Below are 21,250 nucleotides of genomic sequence, written 5' to 3'. Positions count from 1 at the left end.
CATCTTAAAATTATCATAAATAATCAACAACTACAGAAAAGTTGCAGGGTACAAAATCAACTTACAAAAATCAGTTGCATTTGTATATTCTCATAATGAACTAACATAAACAGAAGTCAAGAATACAATCCAATTTACAATCTCAACAAAAAGAATAACATATCTAGGAATAAATTTAACCAACGAGGTGAAAGATGTATTCAAGGAAAACTATAAGACATTACTGAAAGAAATCAATGATACATAAAGAAATGGAAAGTTATTCCATGAACATGAATCGGAAGAATACGCACAGTTAAAATGTCCATACTCCCTAAAGCAATCTACAAATTCAATGCAATCCCAATCAGAATCCCCATGCTATTCTTTGTGGAAACAGAACAAAGAATCCTAAAATTCATATGGGGCAACAAATAGCTAAAGCAATCCTGAGAAAAAAAACAAAGTTGGAGACATCACAATCTCTGACTTCAAAATATACTACAAAGCTACAGTAATCAAAACAGCATAGTACAGGTACAAAAACAGACACACAGATCAATGGAACAGAATTGAAAGCCCAGAAATAAAATCACACATCAATGGACACCTAATCTTCAATAAAGGAGGTAAAAACATACAATCTCTTGCATTGAAGGAAAATCTCTTCAATAAATGGTGTTGGGAAAAACGATGGCAGGAAAACTGGACAACCACTTGCAAAAGAATGAAAATAGACCATTATCTTTCACCATACATACAGACAGCTAATCTTTGACAAAGGTGCTAAGAATATACAATAGAGAAAAGATAGTCTCTCCAATAAATGGTGTTGGGGAAACTGAACAACCACATGCAAAAGAATGAAAGTGGACCATTATCTTTTGCCATACACAAAAATTAACTCAAAATGGATCAAAGACTTGAAGGTAAGACATGAAAACATAAAACTACTAGAAGAAAATATAGGCAGTATACCCTTTGACATCAGTCTTAGAAGCATCTTTTCGAATACTATGTCTACTCGGACAAAGGAAACAAAAGAAAGAATAAACAAGTGGGACTTCATCTGACTAAAGAGCTTCTGCAATGCAAAGGAAACCAGGAACAAAATGAAGACAACTCACCATCTGGGAGAAAATATTTGCAAATCATATATCCAACAAGGGGTTAATCTCCAGAATACATAAAAACTCACAGAACTGAACTACGAAAAAACAACTGATTAAAAAGTGGGCAGAGGATATGAGCAGACATTTTCCCAAAGAAGATATACAGATGGCCAACAGACACATGAAAAGATGTTCAACATCTCTAATCATCAGGGAAATGCAAATCAAAACTACACTTAGATATGACCTTACACCCGTTAGAATGGCTATAATCACCAAGACAAAAAATTACAAATGTCAGAGAGGATGTGGAGCAAAGGGAATGCTCATACACTGCTGCTGTTGAATGAAAACTGGTGCAGTCACTACGGAAAACATTACGGAGATTTCTCAAAAAATTAAAAATAGAAATACCATATGAACAACCTATCCCACTACTGGGTATTTATCCAAAGAAATTGAAAGCAAAAATTCAAAGAGACTTATGCACCCCTATGTTCATTGCAACATTACTCACAATAGCCAAAATGTGGAAGCAACCCAAGTACCCATCAACTGATGAATTGTTAAAGAAGATGTGGCATATACATAGAACGGAATACTACTCAGCCATCAAAAGGACAAAATTGTCCCATTCGCAAGAACATGGATGGACCTTGAGGGTATTTTTTTAGGTGAAATAAGCCTGACAGAGAAAGACAAACACCATATGATTTGACTCATAGGTGGAAGATAAGCAAATACATGGATAAAGAGAACAGATTAGTGGTTACCAGAGGGAAAGAGGGTTGTGGGGTGGGAATAAGGCGTAAAGGGGCACATATATATGGTGACTGACAAATAATAATGTACAACTGAAATTTCACAATGTTACAAACTATTGTGACCTCAATAAAATAAAATAAAAATCATTAAAAAAACCCCACGTCAATTGAAACTATCCCTTCAGAGGGCAAAAAGAAAAGAAAATGAAAAAGAGTGAAGAAAGCCAAAGTGAATTATTGGATACCATTAAAAGAAACTATCTATGCATTATTGGAGACTCAAAAGAAAAGGGAGAGAAAGGGGCAGAAAGCTTATACACATAGAAATACTGGATAATAACTTCCCAAATCCTCAGATGGATTTAATGAACTTCCAAGTTCATTGAGCTTATAGGAGCCCAAATAGTTTCAACCCAAAAATATCTTCTCTAGGACAAATTATAATAAAACTGTCTAGGGGCCAGCCCAGTGGTGTAGTCATTAAGTTCACATGCTCTGCTTCAGCAGCCTGGGGTTTGCAGGTTTGGATCTCAGGCACAGACCTACACACTGCTCATCAAGCCATGCTGTAGTGGCATCTCACATATGAAATAGAGGAAGACTGGCATAGATGTAGTTCAGGGGCAATCTTCCTCACACACACACACACACACACGAATAAAAATAAAACAAAATTTACTTTAAAAAAACTGTCTAAAATAAAAGACAGAGAGAATTTCAAAAGAAGCAAGAAAAAAAATTCTTCACTTACCAGGGAACCCCCATAAGGCTATCAGTAGATTTCTCAGCAGAAATCTTGCAACTAGGAGAGAGTGGGATGATATATTCAAACTGCTGAAAGAAAAAAACAACCAACCAAGAACGCTTTACCTGGCAAAGACGTCCTTCAGAAATGAAGGAGTGATGAAGACTTTACCAGACAAAAAAAAAACTGAGGGAGTTCATCACCACAAGACCTGCCTTACAAGATATACTTAAAGGAGTTATTCAAGCTAAAATAAAAAGATGCTAATAATAAGATGCTGATAAATAATATGAAACATATAAAAATAGAAAACACATTGGAGAAGGTAAATATATAGTCAAATTCCGAATACTCAAATACTGTAATATGGTCGTGTGTTAATCACTTAATCCTAGCACAAAGGTTAAAGAAATAAAATATAAAAATAACTATAGCTACAATAATTTGTTAATTGATAGACTATATAAAAAGATGTAAATTGTGACATTAAAAATATAAAATATGGGGGGAATAAAAGGGTAGAGTATTCATATGCATCAAAGTTAGGTTGTTATCAGGTTAAGATAATTATATCTATAATATAATTTATGTAAGGCTTATAGTAATCACAAAGCAAAAACCTACAGTAGATACGCAAAAGATAAAGAGAAGGGAATCAAACCATACCACCACAGAAAATCACCAATTCACAAAGGAAGACAGCAAGAGAGGAAGAAAGAAATTACAAAGCAGCTAGAAAAAAATTAATAAAATGGCATTACTAAATCATTACCTATCAATAATTACTTTAAATGTAAAAAGATTAAATTTTCCAATCAAAAGACAGAGTGGTTGAATGAACAAAAAAGTAACACTCAACCATAAGCTGCCTACAAGAGACTCACCTCAGGCTTAAGAACACATGTGAAGAGATAGAAAAAGATATTTCATGACAATGTAAACTAAAAGAGACCAGAGGTAGCTAAACTTATAACATACAAAAAAGACTTTAATTCAGACTGTAACGAGAGACAAAGTAGGTCATAAGTGTAATGATAAAGGGCTCAATTCATCAAGAGGATATAACAAGTATTTATGCACCCAATGTTGGAGCACCTAAACATGTAAAGCAAATACTAACAGAACTGAAAGGAGAAACAAACAGCAATACAATAATAGTTGGGACTACAATACCCCACTTTCAACAATGGCTAGATCATCCGGACAGAAAATCAAGAAACACTGGGAACTGAACTACACTTTAGATCAAATGGACCTAAAAGACATATATAGACATTCCAGCCAATAACAGCAGAATACACATCTTCTCAAGTGCACAAAGAATATTCTCTAGGATAGATCATGCAATACGTCAAAATGCAAGTCTTAACAAATTTAAGAAGACTGAAATCATATCAAGTCTCTTTTCTGACCACAATAGTATGAAACTAGAAATCAACAACAGAAGAAAAGCAGGAAAATTCACAAACACATGGTAATTAAACACCACACTACTGAACAATCAATAAGCCAAAGAAGAAATCAAAAGGGATATCAAAAGCTATCTTGAGGTAAAAGTAAATGGAAACACAACATATCAAAACTTATGGTACACAGCAAAAGCAGTCCTAAGAAGGAGTTTATAGTGATAAACACCTACATTAAGGAAAAAAAAGATCTCAAACAGCCTAAATGTACGCCTAAAAGAACTGGAAAAAAAAGAACAAAATAAGCCCAAATTTCACAGTAGGAAGAAAATAACAAAGATGAGAGCAGAAATAAATGAAACAGAGACTAGAAAAATAGGAAAGATCAATACAACCAAGGGCTAGTTTTTTGAAAAGATAAACAAAACTGACAAACCTTTAGATAGACTAACTAGAAAAAAGAAAACAAATAAATAAAATGGGAAATGAAAGAGGTACATTACAGTGGATACCACAGAAACACAAGGATCATAAGAGACTACCTTGAACAATTATACATCAACAAATTGGACAACCTAGAGGAAATGGAAAAGTTCCTTGAAACATACAACTTACCAAGACTGTGATGAAGAAATAGAAGTTCTGAACAAACCAATTAACAACTAAGACTCATCGGTGATCAAAAACTTCCCAACAAAGAAAAGCTCAGGGCCAGATAGATTCACTAGTGAATTCTACCAAACATTTAAAGAATTAATGCCAATCCTTCTCAAACCCTTCCAGAAAAATTGAAGAGGAACAAACACACCCAAATTCATTTAACAAGGCCAGCATTACCCTGACACCAAAGCCAGCACTGGCTAAGGATACTACAAGAAAAGAAAACTACAAGCCAATATCCTGATGAATATAGATGCAAAAGTTCTCAACAAAATAGTGGCAAACCAAGTTTAAGAGCACATTAAAAGAATTCACATGCCATGAACAAGTAGGATTCATCCTTAGGATGCAAGGATGGTTCAACATATGCAAATCAAAAAATGTGGTACATCACATTAATAGAATAAAAGATAAATATCATACAATCATCTCAGTAGACGCAGAAAACACATCTGACAAAATTCAACCTCCTTTCAATATAAAAACTCTCAACAAAGTGAGTATAGAAGGAATGTACTTCAACGTAATGAAGGCCATATCTGATAAGCCCTGAGCTAACATTATACTCAATGGTGAAAAGTTGAAAGATTTTCCTCTAAGATCAGGAACAAGACAAGGGTGTCTTCTCCACTCTTCAACATAGTGCTAAAAGTCCTAGCCAGACCAATCAGGCAATAAAAAGAAATAAAAGGCATTGCAAATCAGAAAAGAAGAATTAAATTGTCTCTGTTTGTGGATGACATGATCTTGTACATAGAAAATCCTAAAGACTCTGCCAAAAAAAGGTTAGAATATGAATTCAGTAAAGTTACAAGATACAAAATCAACATACAAAAATCAATTGTGTTTCTGTACACTAACAATGAACTATCTGAAAAAGAAATAAAGAAAGCAATTTCATTTAAAACAGCATCAAAAATAATAAAATACTTACAGATAGATAAACAATCCTAAAATTTGTGTGGAACCACAAGAGACCCCAAATAGCCAAAGTAATCCTAAGAAAGAACAAAGCTGGAGGCATCACACTTTCTGATTTCAGACTATATTACAAAGCTATAGTAATCAAGACAGTAATGTACTGGCATAAAAACAGACACAGAACAATGGAACAGAATAGGGAGAACCAAAAATAAACCTACAGATATATGGTCAACTAATATTTGAAAAAGGAGCCAAGAATACTCAGTGGGAAAAGGACAGTCTCTTTAACAAATGGTTCTGGGAAAACTGGACAGTCCCATGCAAAAAGAATGGACTTGGACACATCTTTCACCACTCACAAAAAGTAACTCAAAACGGATTAAAGAATTAAATGTAAGTCTTAAAACTGTAAAACTCCTAGAAGAAAACATAGGGAAAAGTCTCCTTGACAATGGTCTTAGAAATGATTATTTGGATATGACACCAAAAGCACAAGTAACAAAGTAAAAATAAACAAAAGTGGGATCACATCAAACTAAAAAGCTTCTACACAGCAAAAGAAATGATCAACAAAATGAAAAGGCAATGTAAAGATTGGGAGAAAATGTTTGCAAACCACACATCTGATAAGTGGTTAATATCTAAAATATATAAGGAATTAACACATCTCAATAGCAGAAAAAAAATCCAATTTAAAAATGGGCAAAGGACCTGAATAGACGTTTTTCTAAAGAAGACATACAAATGGCCAACAATTACGTGAAAAGATGCTCAACACCACTATTTATCAGGGAAATGCAAATCAAAACCACAAGGAGATATCACCTAACACCTATCAGAATGACCGTTATCAAAAAGACAAAAAATTAGTGCTGATGAGGATGTGGAAAAAAGGGATCCCTTGTGCACTGTTCGTAGATATGTAAATTGGTGCAGCCAAAATGAAAAACAATATGGAGGTTTCTCAAAAAATTAAAATTCAAACTACCATATGCTCCAGCAATTCCACTCTGGTTATAGGTTTGAAGGAAATGAAATCACTATCTCAAAGAGATATTTGCTGCCCCTATGTTCATTGAAGCATTATTTACAAAAGCCACAATGTGGAAACAACCTAAGTGTCCATCATTGGATGAATGGTAAAGAAAATGTGGTGTATATATATACAATGGAATATTATTTAGTCATAAAAAAAGAAGGAAATCCTGCCATTTGCGATAACATGGATGAACTCTGAGGGCATTGTGGTAAGTCAAATAAGTTACAGAGAAAGATAAATGTATGATATGATATCAATTATATGTGGAATCAAAAAAAGCCAAACTCATAGAAACAGAGAGTAGATTGGTGGTTGCCAAGGGGTGAGATATCAGGGGGGAGATGTTATTCAAAGTGTACAAACTTCCAGTTATGAGATAAGTTCTAGGATCTCATGTAAAACACGGTGACTTAGTTAATAATACTGTATTGTATACCTGAAAGTTACTAAGAGAATGAATCTTAAATGTTCTCAACACACACACACACAAAAGGTAATTTTATGATGTGATGGATACGTTAACTAACCTTATCATGGTAATCATTTCGCAATATATACGTGTATCAAATCATCATGTTGTACACCTTAAACTTATACAATGTTATATGTCAATTATATCTCAATAATGCTGAAAAAAAGAGGAGAAAACACAAATTACAAATATCAGGAATGAATGGTGGAACATCATTATTTATATCACAGACATTTAAAAAGACAATAAGAATATTATGAGCAATTGTATTATAATAAATTTGACAATTTAGCTAAATAGTCTAATACTTTGAAAGATATAAATTAACAAAAAAACACGAAAGATTTAGATAATATGCTATCCTATATCTAATAAAGAAATTAAATTATTAATTAAAAACCTTCACACAAAGTAAATTCCAGGCTCAGATGGTGTTATTGGTGAATTCTATCAAACATTAAAAAAAAATAATAACATCAACCTTACATACACAAACTTCCAGAAAATAGAACACTTTCTGATTCAATTTATAAGACTAACTTTATTCTGATATGAAAACTATGCAAAGACATTAAAAGGAAACTACAAACCAATCAATTTTTTTAAACAAATTGTGTTGAAATAATTGTATATTCATATGGGGGAAAAACGGAATCTCAACCCTTACCTCATACCATACGTAAAAATTAACTCAAAATGGATCACAGATCCAAATATAAAAGCTAAAAGTATAAAATTCTAGATGAAAATATAGGAGAACATTTTCATAGTCTGGAAGGAGGCAATGATTTCTTAGGGCACAAAAAGTATAAACCATAAAAGAAAAAATTTAAATTAGACCTCATCAAAATTTTAAAATTCTGCTTTTCACAAGACACCATTAAAAAATGAATGGTAAGCAATAGACTTGGAAAAAATATTCACATTATGTCCATATGATGAAGACTTTTACCTAGAATATACTGAGAACTCTTACAATTCAATAACAAGAAAACTCTTCAATTTAAAAACATGGGAAAAGGATTTGGATAGACATTCAAAGAAGATATATGAATGACAAGAAAGCACATGAAAAGATGCTCATCATAACTAACATCATTATTTATCAGAAAACAGATGACCAACAAATTAAAACTACAATGAGATAACACTAAAATGCATAATAATTGCTAAAATCAAAAAGACTTAAAACAATAAATGTCTGTGAGGATCTGAAGTAATCAGAACTCTCATAGACTGCTAGTGGGAATGCAAAATGGTATACCCACTTTGAAAAACAGTTTTTTTATTATAAAGTTAAATGAACACATACCATACTACCAGCAGAACCACCCAAGAGAAATTAAAGCATATGCCCATACAAATACTTGTACATGGAAATTCGTAGCAGTTCTATTCATAATAGCCCAAAACTAGAAACAACCTAAAATGTGATATGTGCTATTGTGATGAGGAATACTATTCAGAAAAAAAAGAATTACTGATAGACACAACCACATGGATGAATTTCAAACACATAGTACTGAGGGAAAAAAGCTAAACACAAAAGAGTACTCACTATATAAGTCCTCTTAAATGAGACTATAGAAAAGACAAGTCTAATCTATAATGATACAAAGTAAATCTGTGATTGTCTGGGGCCAAGGAAAGGGGGAGGAAGGTGGAGATTGAAGAACCAGGGGACTTTTTCAGGTAATGGAAATGGAGATATCTTGATTGTGGTGGTGGTCAAATGGTTATATACATTTGTCAAAACTTATTGAACTGTACAGAAAAATGAATGCATTTTCATTATATGTAAATTATACTTAATGTTTTAAAATATACTCATGGAAAAGCGAACTCTTCCAGAAAATGGAATATTTCTTAACTCATTTTCTAAGACTAACATTATTTTGATACCAAAACTGGACAAAGGTGTTAAAGTCCCAAATATCTTAGTGTGTGTTTATTGTTAGCCTTCTATTATGAAAACACAGCATTGATCAAGCACTTAAAGACACTTACGTACTTGCAGCTGGAGAAGGGAAGTTTGGATGAAAGAAAACAGCAGTAAGAGCCTCCTAACAGAGATATCCTAATTTACCATTTTATCCCGAAGTCTTCCACATTTCTCCTTTTTTAAAAAACTCATCTCCTAACCAATCTTCTATAAAAAGTATATCCCTATTGGTAAGACAAAACACTGATACTGATTTCCAAAGCAAGACTGATATACTCCTGCAGCTTTCAATACAACTTTTAATACTTTAAATTCTCTCAAAATTAGTTACAGTCTACTCAATCACTATTAATTAATAAACGAGTTGTCACTTCTAAACGCTTTATGATCTTAAGACATTCTTTTTTGTGAAAAAAATTGGACATATATAATAGTAGAAAGAGTAGCATAATGAACTCCCATCCACACACCAAGATTATAAGGTTCTAGATGTTGTTATTCTTGCTTTATTTTTCTCTTCTTTCCTCCTTTTTTTTAAAAGCAAATCTCAGACATTCTGTCACTTCAGTCCTACATATTTCAATATGTATTCTAAAAAATATGAATCTTTTTTTTTTTTTGGTGAGGAAGATTGTCACTGAGCTAACACCTGTGCCAGTCTTCCTCTATTTTGTATGTGGGATGCCACCACAGCATGGCTTGATGAGCAGTGTGTAGGTCCACACCCAGAATACAAACCCACATACCCTGAGCCACTGAAGCGAACGCACAAACTTAACCACTATGCCACCAGGCCAGCCCCCAAATCTTTTTAAGATTATTTATTTCTGTAAAGTGTAGTATTAGATAGCTTTCTCAACATACTAGAAGTCTGGCTGAATTCTTGTTACCCCTCTTCAACATCAGAATTTTTTCAACTTCTGAAATCTATGGCAACTACATAAGTAATAAGAAAAAACTCTTTCAAGGAACATTCTTTTCTATAAGATTTCATTAGGCGCCTTTGGCTTACAGTCTCCATTAAAGCTAGATATGTCATTTAAACAGAGGATAAACCTCAATTTTTCATTTGACAAGGAAACTAATTTCTTGTTTTCACAAAGGCATGGAGAGAAATAAAAGTCACTAAGTTCTAGACAAAGAAAAAAGCTATCCCATAGCTGTATAATACAGATATTATATCCCTACACAAGTATACACTGAGTGCAAAAGTATATTTTCCACCATTGGAAGAAAGGTAGAAATATTCACACAGTCTAGTGACTCAGGAGGGGCACTTCTCAGTAATTCCTGGTCACATGTTCTCCACTGTGATCAATCTGCAGATATCACCACATCATTCAACGTCAGTCCTACTAAATGATAAAAATTTAAAAATTCAGTATACCTTATCTGAAAAGCATACTTGATATATTTCCCATGGCTATTGCTTTGTTTCGGGAAGAAAGAGCACTACATTTTAATGACATGAGTTGTACCACAATTGACTTGCTAAGTTCCTTAAAGCTAAACCCTAAGATCTTAAAAGGAAGTAAAGATTCTTCATCCATAAAAGAGATTTTTCCCTAACTGACCAAATTATAATCTGACATATTGAAACAGATAGTATGTTAAACACATCCTGCCTAGTTGTCTGGGAAAAGAGGTAGAAGGGGACAATGATATAGTAATCAACTGGACATGGAAAGCAAGCCAATTTTTAGTCTGTCAAATAACATTTTTGAAGGGCAGCATTTCTTCTGACTCTCAGTATAAAGGATTCTGCGGATTCCCCTCCCCCATTTTTAACTCTCACACTATCAAACAGGAATTAGCTGTGAAATAGAGTTACTCCAAGGCACATTAATCTTAAGAGACATTCTACTTCTCTTTCATAATTCTTCTACATAAGGTACAAATCATTCATCTTAGGAAGAATTAAAAGGAATTACCCATAAGGCTGACAAAAATATCTAGGAAGCCTGGGAGTAGCCCAGTTAGAATCTTAATAAAAGATACAAAGAGCAATAAACCCTCACCTCGGCTATTTAAGCAAATACAAGAATGGGACTTATAATACATATACTGACATTGATCAACTTGTGACTGCATGAGGTAACAGTACTCTCATACACACATTATTCATCCACTGTATGTTACTTGTCCTAACCTTTCAATTTAATTAAATCTTACAGAACTTATTAAATTCAGTCTGGTTGCATAAGATTATGACAGTCATTAATGAGCCAGATTTTTAAGTGAGTTGATGATTGACTGGTTAAGAGAGCTTTTCCCTTTTGTTCCCCTGCTGTTTATTGCAATGGAAACTAGAATACCAATATTTTTAGGACTTCATTAAAAGTGTAATACTGACTTTTCCCTGTGTATGAACCACGTCAGATTTGAAACTTGCTAGTTACTTAAATTTACACATAAATCAATACCAATTTGGTAAAGTTTAAATTGCAATTTTCAAAATAATGCAACAGACTGACCCAACTTAACTCTCCACTTCGGGAAAAAAAAAAAAAAAAGCTGAACTACAGATTTATCTCAGGAATGACCTCTGAGGCAAGTGTATAATAAACATTCATTCTTATTTGTTCTTTTTTCCCCATCTATTTCTCTACCAAAAAGCAGACTGTAAAATGTAAAACTTAAATCATACAAATGTCAGGAGTTCTTGCAAATAGGCTGCTTGTTTTAGTTAAAAATGTTTAACTATCATTTAAAGTTTTCAAACTTCTCTCCCTCCACATGTGGGCAAACTTTTACATTTACTATTGCCTATTGTTTGAAACAAAGAAAGTAAGAGTTTTATTGCTATTAGGATGTGGGATGGTGGGGGACCCACAGGACAGTTTTTGGCACAAATTTATTTAAAACAAATATTGAAAACTCCAGATCCACCTAAAAACGGGTGAGGATGATATCTCACTGCTTTTGCAACATTAGGTTTTTTTGTCAACGACATACAAGTATATCTAAAAAATACAAGTTCCATAGCAATGATTGCACAAGCCTTATGCTTGGAAAAGGTATGCTCACAGCTGTATGAAGAGTGAAAACTCAAGGAATAATTTATGGTAGTAGTGTCAATGATGATTTTAAAATATATATGTATTGTCACTTGAGGAAAAGAAAAATCATTAAACAATTTGACTTTGAGAAACAGTGTTGAGTAGACCATGCTAATGCTGACTCATTTCAAATGTATATAACAAAACTTAAGTGGGGTACAGTCACCACTCCAAGCACACTAATCATTGAATCAGAAAGATTATTTAACAGCTCTCCAGTTCTTAAGATGATTTATCCCAATACTCAAATGATAACATTCTCTATTGAAATCAGACAAAAAGGCAGTAAAATATGGTTGAGCACAGGCGTTCCACACAGTAGTTATGAGTTGCTCAAAAGAGTGGAGTTCTAAAATTTATTTTGATTTTCTTAAACTCACTCACTTGTGACCAATCTCATGTGCAATGGTAAAAGCTGAACCCAGGCCAATGTCTTCATTAATGCTGCAGCTCCTTTCAGGCTCACACATTCCAGCCACAGAGGCCAAGCCTGAATAAACAGAAGGAGACACAAAGGGTCAAGCCAAGGTGTTTCAGTCTTAAAAAGCCCATACTTATAAATGCCTGGATTCTTTTTAATAACCTCCATGCACAGAAGGAGCAGTTGGCAAAAGGTTAACTTTCTAGTCATTTGCAAAATCACTGGGGGGAGTTTCACTTTGCCGGCTAGACATTAATATTTTTTGAACTGCAGTCAGTGCTGGAAAATGTCTAGACTAGGGGTTAGATTTATAAATTTTACTTCTGGTAACTTGGGACCACCTAGTAACTTGAGCCAGAAGAGGGAATTCAAGAAAGCATTTCTATTTTAACATTCTTCAGGCTGTAGAAAGCAAAATATATCGACATTATTTTTCTAAAGAGATCTGTTTAAGTTTAATGGGTTCATAAAAATATACAAGCAACTTTTTAGTTACCAAAAAAAAAAAAAAGAGAGAATCCCAAATGGTTTTTTAAAATGACATTTTTATAAAAACAAAAATGAATGATTCAAAAGAAAAAGAACTGTAAAGATGAGAGGTTTTTGGATTTTTTTAATCTTCTGAAATTAGTCCTGATAGTGATGCAATAATTTCTTCAAGCATTTTAATGGGATGAAAGTCATTTACACATTCAGTGTAGCTCTCCCCTCTCCCATCCCCCTTCGATGAGTTAGAGTTTTACTAATAAAGCAAAAAATTTTGGTGTTAATTCGCTGATTCTAGTGAAATGTTATGTTACTCAAGGTATTCTTCCCATGGGAATTTTAGTATACAGAAGATTTAACATTTACTTCCAGATGAATATCATGCTCTGTGAATTAGTATGCAACTTTAAAACAGTGCTTAGAAAAAATTTTTGTATGAAAGACAAAATGTCACGTTTATAAGGAAACAATGCCAAATGATACTTCACACACATAGAGACAAAAATTATTTAAGAGAAACTAAAGTAAAGGTAGGAAAAAATTTCACATGTTAGTAGTCTACTATTGTCACTCAAATACTGAGAATTAACTTCCCACCAAAAGCGATTTCAATCCAATTCAATGACTATTTATTGAATGCAATAAACAATGTCCTCTGCTAGGTACAATTTCCCATTTGCACTAATTTTGAACAGTAGTAAAAGCTATTCAATTCATATTTTTACTGACAAGAAAGCTCTGGAAATTGTGTTTCTCCATATCTTCCAGTATAAAATATTGAAATAATAACCACATTGAAACAGAGTTGAGGTTAGTGCTCTATTTGGTAATACATTGTTTGTTTTTCCCACTGTTTTATGTGGAAGGGGAAGTTACAGAAGGGGTTGATTTCTGCCTCACAGTTATTATACAAATACTAGCGATACCCTTGTGCTGCCTGTCCATTCACTTAGAAGTCTTGGGACCTGAAGAAGAGGAAGTAAAAAGAGGGAATAATTGGGGCAAGACGACTTAATTTTGTGGTTAATCAAAAATATTTAATGTAACTTACTTTCAAATTCCACTGAGAGAAAGAGGGAGAGAGAGAGAAAGACTACAAAAAAAGTTTGCAGTACAGTATCTGCAGCTTAAGTATGTTAAACTATTGGGTTCAATATGGTTCTTGATATGGGAAAAATGAAGTCACTCTGAATACCATCTTCATTTTGAGCTTCATGAAATTTGGCTTAAAAAAAGAATTGCTAGAAAAATTACTGCTAAATTAACATTTCTTATATTTCCAAAAATATATTATCGCGTGGGTTAGCTTTTTGTTTGATGTTGTTGTTGTTGTTTGGTATGTGCCATGTGGCTGCATTTTTAGTTGAGAATTCTCAATGACTCCTCAAAGTGTATTTGCAACCACGGATTTACCGCCGCATCTGATATAAAATTGTTAGCTCTACTGAAAGAACAACTTAAGAAAGAACATATTTGGAAAATAACTACTACTTGTTGAAAATATAAAGGTAAATATTAACTAAAATAAAAGAATAATTTAGATACTAATGTATTTTCATAACCCCACACTATTTCCTGTATTCCTATAAAATTGAAGCTATCAAAGTTCTTATGTGTCATTGTGTTAATAGGGGTTTGATACTATTTGGGTCATTTAGATTTCGTCAGTTTGATGGCCACAGTTTGCACCCTTAAATCTATTTAGCCATGTTACAATTGGTCATCAGAAGTACTAAGCAAGAAAATATGCAAGAATCGGCATAAAAATCAACATGAAAGTTACCAGAATGACCATTCAAAAAGAAAAAACCTGATCAATTCTGTACTGATAATATATTTTCCACATATGATGGTAAACACATGTATAAATATGCAGTTCACTCAGTTTTCACCATGGGATAGTATAAAAATAATTTATAATGTTTTTTATTTGAAAAATAATTTATATTGAGCTTAAAAATGCATTGACATGTACCCAAGTATTAATGTATTGATTCTAGAAATTAGTAAACTATCAAAATTGGAACACATTATTTTGAAAAAAAATGAGAGTAGAGTAGGAAAATATCTCAAAGCTACTTTGGCAAAATGACAACAAAAGTACTAGGCAGTGTTATACTAACATCTCAAGGAAGAACATATCTCAATGTAAATAATCTACCTTCAAAAAGCAGAATAGAATATGTATAGATACAGATGTATATATCTGTGTATATCTATACATATTCATTTCCTCAAAATATATATACTAGAAAAATACAAGGTCTAGCCTGTACCTTCTTTGAGGTTTAGTGTGTATTGTACCTAAAATTGATTAAGCACTTAGTAAATGCTTACAGAATTTGAACAATAATAGAGGTGGGTCAGTTAAAGAGTACATACAATTTCTACATTAAATAAGAATAAGAGTCCATTTTTTATAGTATTCTTTATGAAACACCTTTATAGTTTCTTCCTTACATTATTTTAACAATATCCCTGCAGCATAAGGGCAGATATTACTACTACACCATAGATAAGGAAACTGAGGAAGAAAGGGCTAAATAAACTGTAAAATGTAACGCACTGAAACTGTCAAAGCTTTCATTTCAAGGTCCCCTCCTTCGGATTACGTTGGTTTTGTTAACCTAAAACACTATGAAGAAAGTCTTTTTGATTTGAGCCTCTCAGCAAAGAGAGCTCTTTCTGCTTTTTAACTAGCAAACTTCTCCACCGTAATACTTGTTTATCATTGGCTAATTGGGATTTCTTCTCTTGCCATAAATCCTGAGGGAAATGGGGTAAGGGAAGCCTGGGAAGGCAGAGAAAAATTATCAAGAGAAATTTTAATTTCCGAAGAGATGTTTCACTGAATTCCTAAGGAATTTGGGTAACACTTTTTCTCCCACCTCATCCTTAAATGTGATCTTCCCAAAACTCTTATGAGGTGCATAGGACTAGATTTCATAACTATTCTTTTACAGATAAGAAAATTGAGACTTGCCAGAGAGAATTTGCCTTCAGTTGATTAACTTCTGAGTCTGTAAAAGGTCTCTATGACACTAAAAATATTATTAGAAAAAAGTTCCTGTTTTTTAAATAACTCTAGTTGCTTAATAATTTAGTCTACTTGAAAGCTACTATTTTCCCCTACTTGTATTTGCAGTTAACTTTTTTTTTTTAAGACTTTATTTTTCCTTTTTCTCCCCAAAGCCCCCCGGTACATAGTTGTATTGTATATTTTTAGTTGTGGGTCCTTCTAGTTGTGGCATGTGGGATGCTGCCCCAGCATGGCCCAATGAGCAGTGCCACGCCCACACCCAGGATCCGAACTGGCAAAACCCTGGGCCTGTGAGACCCTGGGCCGCTAAACCAGAGGGCGCAAATTTAACCACTCGGCCACGGGGCTGGCCTCGTACAGTTAACTTTTAACCCGTATGAAGTTACGCTCCGGAACATAAGGTGATTTTTTTTTTTAAATTCTAGAATACTACAGAATTGTTTTTCACAAAACAAATGATATTGCGGGAGCACAAAAAAGATAATCCTGTCCTCTCCACCTCTGGCTATATTTTACAAAATTGCCCCTTTTTTGTTCATGTAATAAAAATTTCCAATAATATCTTAATTTATGGGGATATATGCTTTCCACAAAATTGTACCAAAAGAAGTACTGTTCTTAATGCCTCTCCTTTAAATAGCCCCCAGCCTTTTCTTCTTATCCTTTCCTAGCCTGAGATTTGAAGATGCTGGTTGCTTTCATCTGCTCTCAAACTCCTTGGTATTTTTGGAAAATACATTATAGAGATGGATTATATGAAAATGAATGGCAACCTTTGATTTATCATTATTGTTCAATGATTTTGAAGCAGCTTCTAAGTTGTTTTTAATCATCATTCTACGTGTTTCACGGTAAGTGACATATCCACAAAGGTCAGGTTTAACAATTTATAGGAGTAATTTCAGATGTGCCAGAAAGGAAAATTACCAAATGAATAATAAAAGGTAAAGTCATTGACCAAAAAGACAATCTGAACTATCTTCCCTTTATAAAAAACTTACCCAGTGTTCCACAGGGCTTATTTTTATAAGTGCAGATGTCATATCTATAGAGGAGAAAAAAGAGAGACGAAATTTATAATCTGATCAAATTTGTAAAATATTTTTGTATATTTATCACATTTCTGTCTTGGAACTCTGGTTGTCAGACCACAATCAGCGCAATTATGAGCAGCCAGCTGGAGTGCTGGCATTTTCAGCACTCTGGGGGACTCAGCCGGCTGCACTACACTCACAGCCTCTGGCTGCAAGCCAGTAGGACACCTGCCAGTAAGAAAGGAAGGTTAAAGTGGATTTTTGTAATCGTGAGTTCCATAAAATCATCTACCATACTGTTTTGAAGCTAGAATAGCTTGTCTACAGATTGCTACTGCTTCTACAAAAGCAAATGGGTGGCTTTTTATTCCCAAGCTCTTTTGAACCTGCTGGAATATTTTCTTATTATAGCCACAGATTGTATTTTATACTTCTGAGCTACAAGCACTATTTGGAGTTCCTTCGACTCTAACACAGATTCTTGTTTGTTTGTTTGTCTGTTTGTTTTTAAACAAAGAACTACTACAATACAGTAATGGGAATAAAATTGATATCACATAGTTTTCCTAGTTGTATACTAGCAATTGTGTGATTAACACAAATATTTTTTTTCCTGCTTTTTTTTCTCCCCAAATCCCCCTAGTATATAGTTGTATATTTTAGTTGTGGGTCCTTCTAGTTGTGGCATGTGGGACGCCACCTCCACATGGCCTAATGAGCAGTGCCATGTCCACATCCAGGATCCAAACCCTGGGCCGCCAAAGCACAGCGTGCGAACTTAACCACTGGGGCTGGCCCCCAACACAAATATTTTTAAGTGACTTCACAAACAGCTAATCAAATAGCTCAACAGAAAGCTTGTCTAATGTTGGTCAGATTTATTCTAATGTGGTACTGCATTATAACTCAGTACAAAAGGTGGCGTCCATAAAGCAATGTTGCACATTTTAAAATATATTACATTTAGAATGCTAAATCAATATTGATGTGAACATTTATTTTAAGCATTTTTATAATATCCTCGTAAACCAATCTTTAAAACCAAAAGTATGCAGAGTTTGTAAAGTAAGAATAAAAAAGAAATTTAAGAAGACTAAACATTTTTATTTGCCTATGTTTTATTCCAGAAACGAAAAGCTTTTCAGGTAAAAAACAAAATTTCACAAACTACAGGAAAATCTACGTTGTAAAAGTTTTCTTTTATTGTATATAAATAATGGCTAGTCCATATTATTGGGGGAAGGGGTTAGTAATTAATCTCATTTTTGTTCATCAGATCAAAATGTATGTCCAAGAAACAAATATTACAGTCAGCATATCACTGTGTTGTTGAACTCATTAAAATCCCTGGAGATTCCCTTTGCCTGTTTTTAGAATTTCAAACCCTTCATCTTGTTCACTTTACATTTGAGGAAACGGATTTCTCCTCTTGCATAACTTTCTCTTCTGACCAGTCACACAGTCATCCCCTCTCTTCTCTTGTAATTGGCAGGCATGAGATTGCAGTATCTGGTACACTCTTGAATGTAAGATATAGAGAGGGTACTTGGTGTGTTTACCAAAGCAACAGAAAGTATATTCTGGGTGTCACAATCAATTTATCTGTGATCATAGCCTGTAATGCCTATGACATTACATAGACACAACCCACACCAGCAGGCTTCAAGAAAATGTAAACGAAGACTTTTCATGAGTAATGCAGATATAAATGTTTAAATGGAATCTATTTCCAAATCCCTAACTTTCATATGTGCCCTTTCCTACAACTGATGTGCCTGAGAATCCACCTGCAAGCCACCAGTGTTCCACTCCTTTTTTGCCTTTCATAATCACCCTGTTTCTACTTTACAAAAAAGAAAGCATACTTCTCACCCATCCCAAACCTTGTTATGGTACATTGCTCCCCGGGTGTAAAAGTCTCCAGAGCATAATACAAAGGGATAACTCAAGAATGCAGTAATCCTGGAGGATAATCCCAATGAGCAAAGCAAGAAAAACTGAGGGGGATGATGCTTATTTCATCCTGGCAAGACTCTGTCTTTCTGCCAGTCTGACTGTTTATAAAATCAATATATAAGTCTATCTCACAATTAGAATTCAGAAGTGAGATGGTTGTCACGGAGTGTATTAACATGTACATTTGATCTAAAAAATGAAGTCAGGCTTGTTATTGACAGACAAGTCTGACTTAGCTAAGCAGTTTGGCAATGAGGACTGAGTTAGCCAACTAGATTAAATGGTGAACATTTTTCGTGACTGAATGAACTAGTCAGCTCCAAAGTTTTGACAGAATTTATTTAAAGCATATATACAGCATATAATATGTTTTTAACTATAGTCTCTGTAGCTACTTAAACTTAGGATAAAAAGTATTTTAGACATCAACTTTAAAATATGCAATGTGGCACACAATTTTTCAAAATTATTGTAGGAGGCAAATTAAGCAAAAAGCTTGAAGACCACAGACAAATACTACTTATATTGCTACCTCAAAACAGTCCTTTCTCATCTCCTCTCGTTGCTCTCATTTTGTCCACACCTTTTATTTTACACTCATGATGAATATTATTTCAATTTGCCATGACTGCCCAAAATACCTACATAAAGGCTAAAGCTATCAACAAATAATGCAAGCTAAAGCATCTTAGACTAAGGTAATTCTATTTTCACTTTCTTCGTCTTTCCCCAATCCTCTAACATACTTGTATAATTCTCTATAAGACATTCTATAGGGAAAAGGCATGCCATTTTCTCTTGGTTTTTGCATGCATTCAATTCACACTATATCCCTCTCTATTCCATATTCACAGAAAGCAGTTATGATCTATGCATTTACCTTTGATACCAAGCACTGAAGAACATTTTTACATTCATTCTTTCAAAATATGGATTTGCTGAGCACCTATCATATGCTCAGGTATAGTGTCATATACTAGAATCTAAAGATGGATAAGTAAGTTAGTTGTGGTCTATTTGGGAAAAGACACATAAGCAGATAAGTGACAAAATAATGCGGAAAAACAACCAAATCAAATAAATGTAAAAATAAGTTAAACTTACACATAATAGAGCCAATACTTGTTAGCTATTATAATGACTATTATTGCCATAATTAAGTTATATACAAGATACTATGAAAATACAGAGCAAGGAGAAATTCCACAACAAAAAATTAGGAAATAGATTCATATAGGACATAATATCTGAAGACTTAGCCAGATAAAAAAGAAAACTAAAGACATTCCAAGCAGAGAACAGAATAATCAAAAGAACAGAATCTAGAAAGGGTACGGCACATGCAGGGAACTATGAGAAGTCCAGAGAGGCTGAACATGAATGTATAACAAAATATCAGAAAATAAATTTAGAAATTCAATTTGGGGAGGACAGAGTATTAATATTAGTTACCTTGAATGGCAAACCAGATTTGTTTTTTCCAAAATAGAAACTTAAAAATTAGTTGATATAGTAGGAAAGTTTTCTTTTTAAGTATATTTATGTGATGTGTATACATATTGAGTTTGTATACAGATAAAAATCTGGGAGGATAACAATGAGTATATAAGGAAGAGATGGGAAAGTAAGAAGAATATAATGATTTTAACTCCATTTTTTATATATATAATATATATGTATATATATATTTTATATATATATTCCCCCAATATATAATATATACATATTTCTGTATAACTAACATTTAATCAGAAAGTATTCCAACTATGCCTGTTTCTGATGATGAACACAAGAGATAATTGATAATTAGTCTAATAAATGTTTAATAAATGTTGAAAATGTGTTTTTCATTGAAGAAAGAAATTAGTGGTGTTCCAGATCTGTAGATCAGCCAAAATATTTCAGAGACACAACAGCAACAGAATTCTGTCCCCAAAATATGTTCATGTACTTATTGAGTGCATTTTTCATGCAAAGTGTTGTCAGAGCACCTAAATAACAGACAGCTGGAACGTCTTCAAGCTTATAAAACGAGGACTATGAACTCTCTTATGCCTCCTTGTTTGTTTAATAAATAGGTATATGCTTAATGGAATTTGATCTAAAACTCCCTTCATTATAACTGATAACAATACTCACTCACCAAACCCTAAGAGTTTGCTTGATCATATTAGCCTAGGTCAGTTTGAAACAATAAAAATTCCTGATTGA

The 21,250-nt window shown here is 33.5% G+C and overlaps 1 protein-coding gene across 6 annotated transcripts in view; it reads right to left on the bottom strand.

The window, feature by feature from the left end:
• ADAMTS6 (ADAM metallopeptidase with thrombospondin type 1 motif 6) overlaps nucleotides 1–21,250 on the bottom strand; it is a 308,350-nt gene that overhangs the window by 159,951 nt on the left and 127,149 nt on the right. For all 6 annotated transcript variants that reach the window (XR_011430332.1, XR_011430333.1, XR_011430331.1 and 3 more), the window contains exons 7-8: nucleotides 17,051–17,094; nucleotides 12,487–12,592 (exon numbers count right to left, since the gene is read on the bottom strand). Coding sequence is in view for 3 of the 6 variants with exons in the window: in XM_070246190.1 (XP_070102291.1) it covers nucleotides 12,487–12,592; nucleotides 17,051–17,094 (150 nt within the window). In the remaining 3 variants the exon portion in view is untranslated. The remainder of the gene's footprint in view (nucleotides 1–12,486; nucleotides 12,593–17,050; nucleotides 17,095–21,250) is intronic.

Source organism: Equus caballus, chromosome 21, assembly GCF_041296265.1.
Source record: "Equus caballus isolate H_3958 breed thoroughbred chromosome 21, TB-T2T, whole genome shotgun sequence".
Lineage (NCBI taxonomy): Eukaryota > Metazoa > Chordata > Mammalia > Perissodactyla > Equidae > Equus > Equus caballus.
The sequence above is the reverse complement of the archived record's forward strand: the minus strand, read 5'-3'. Positions and strand labels throughout refer to the sequence as shown.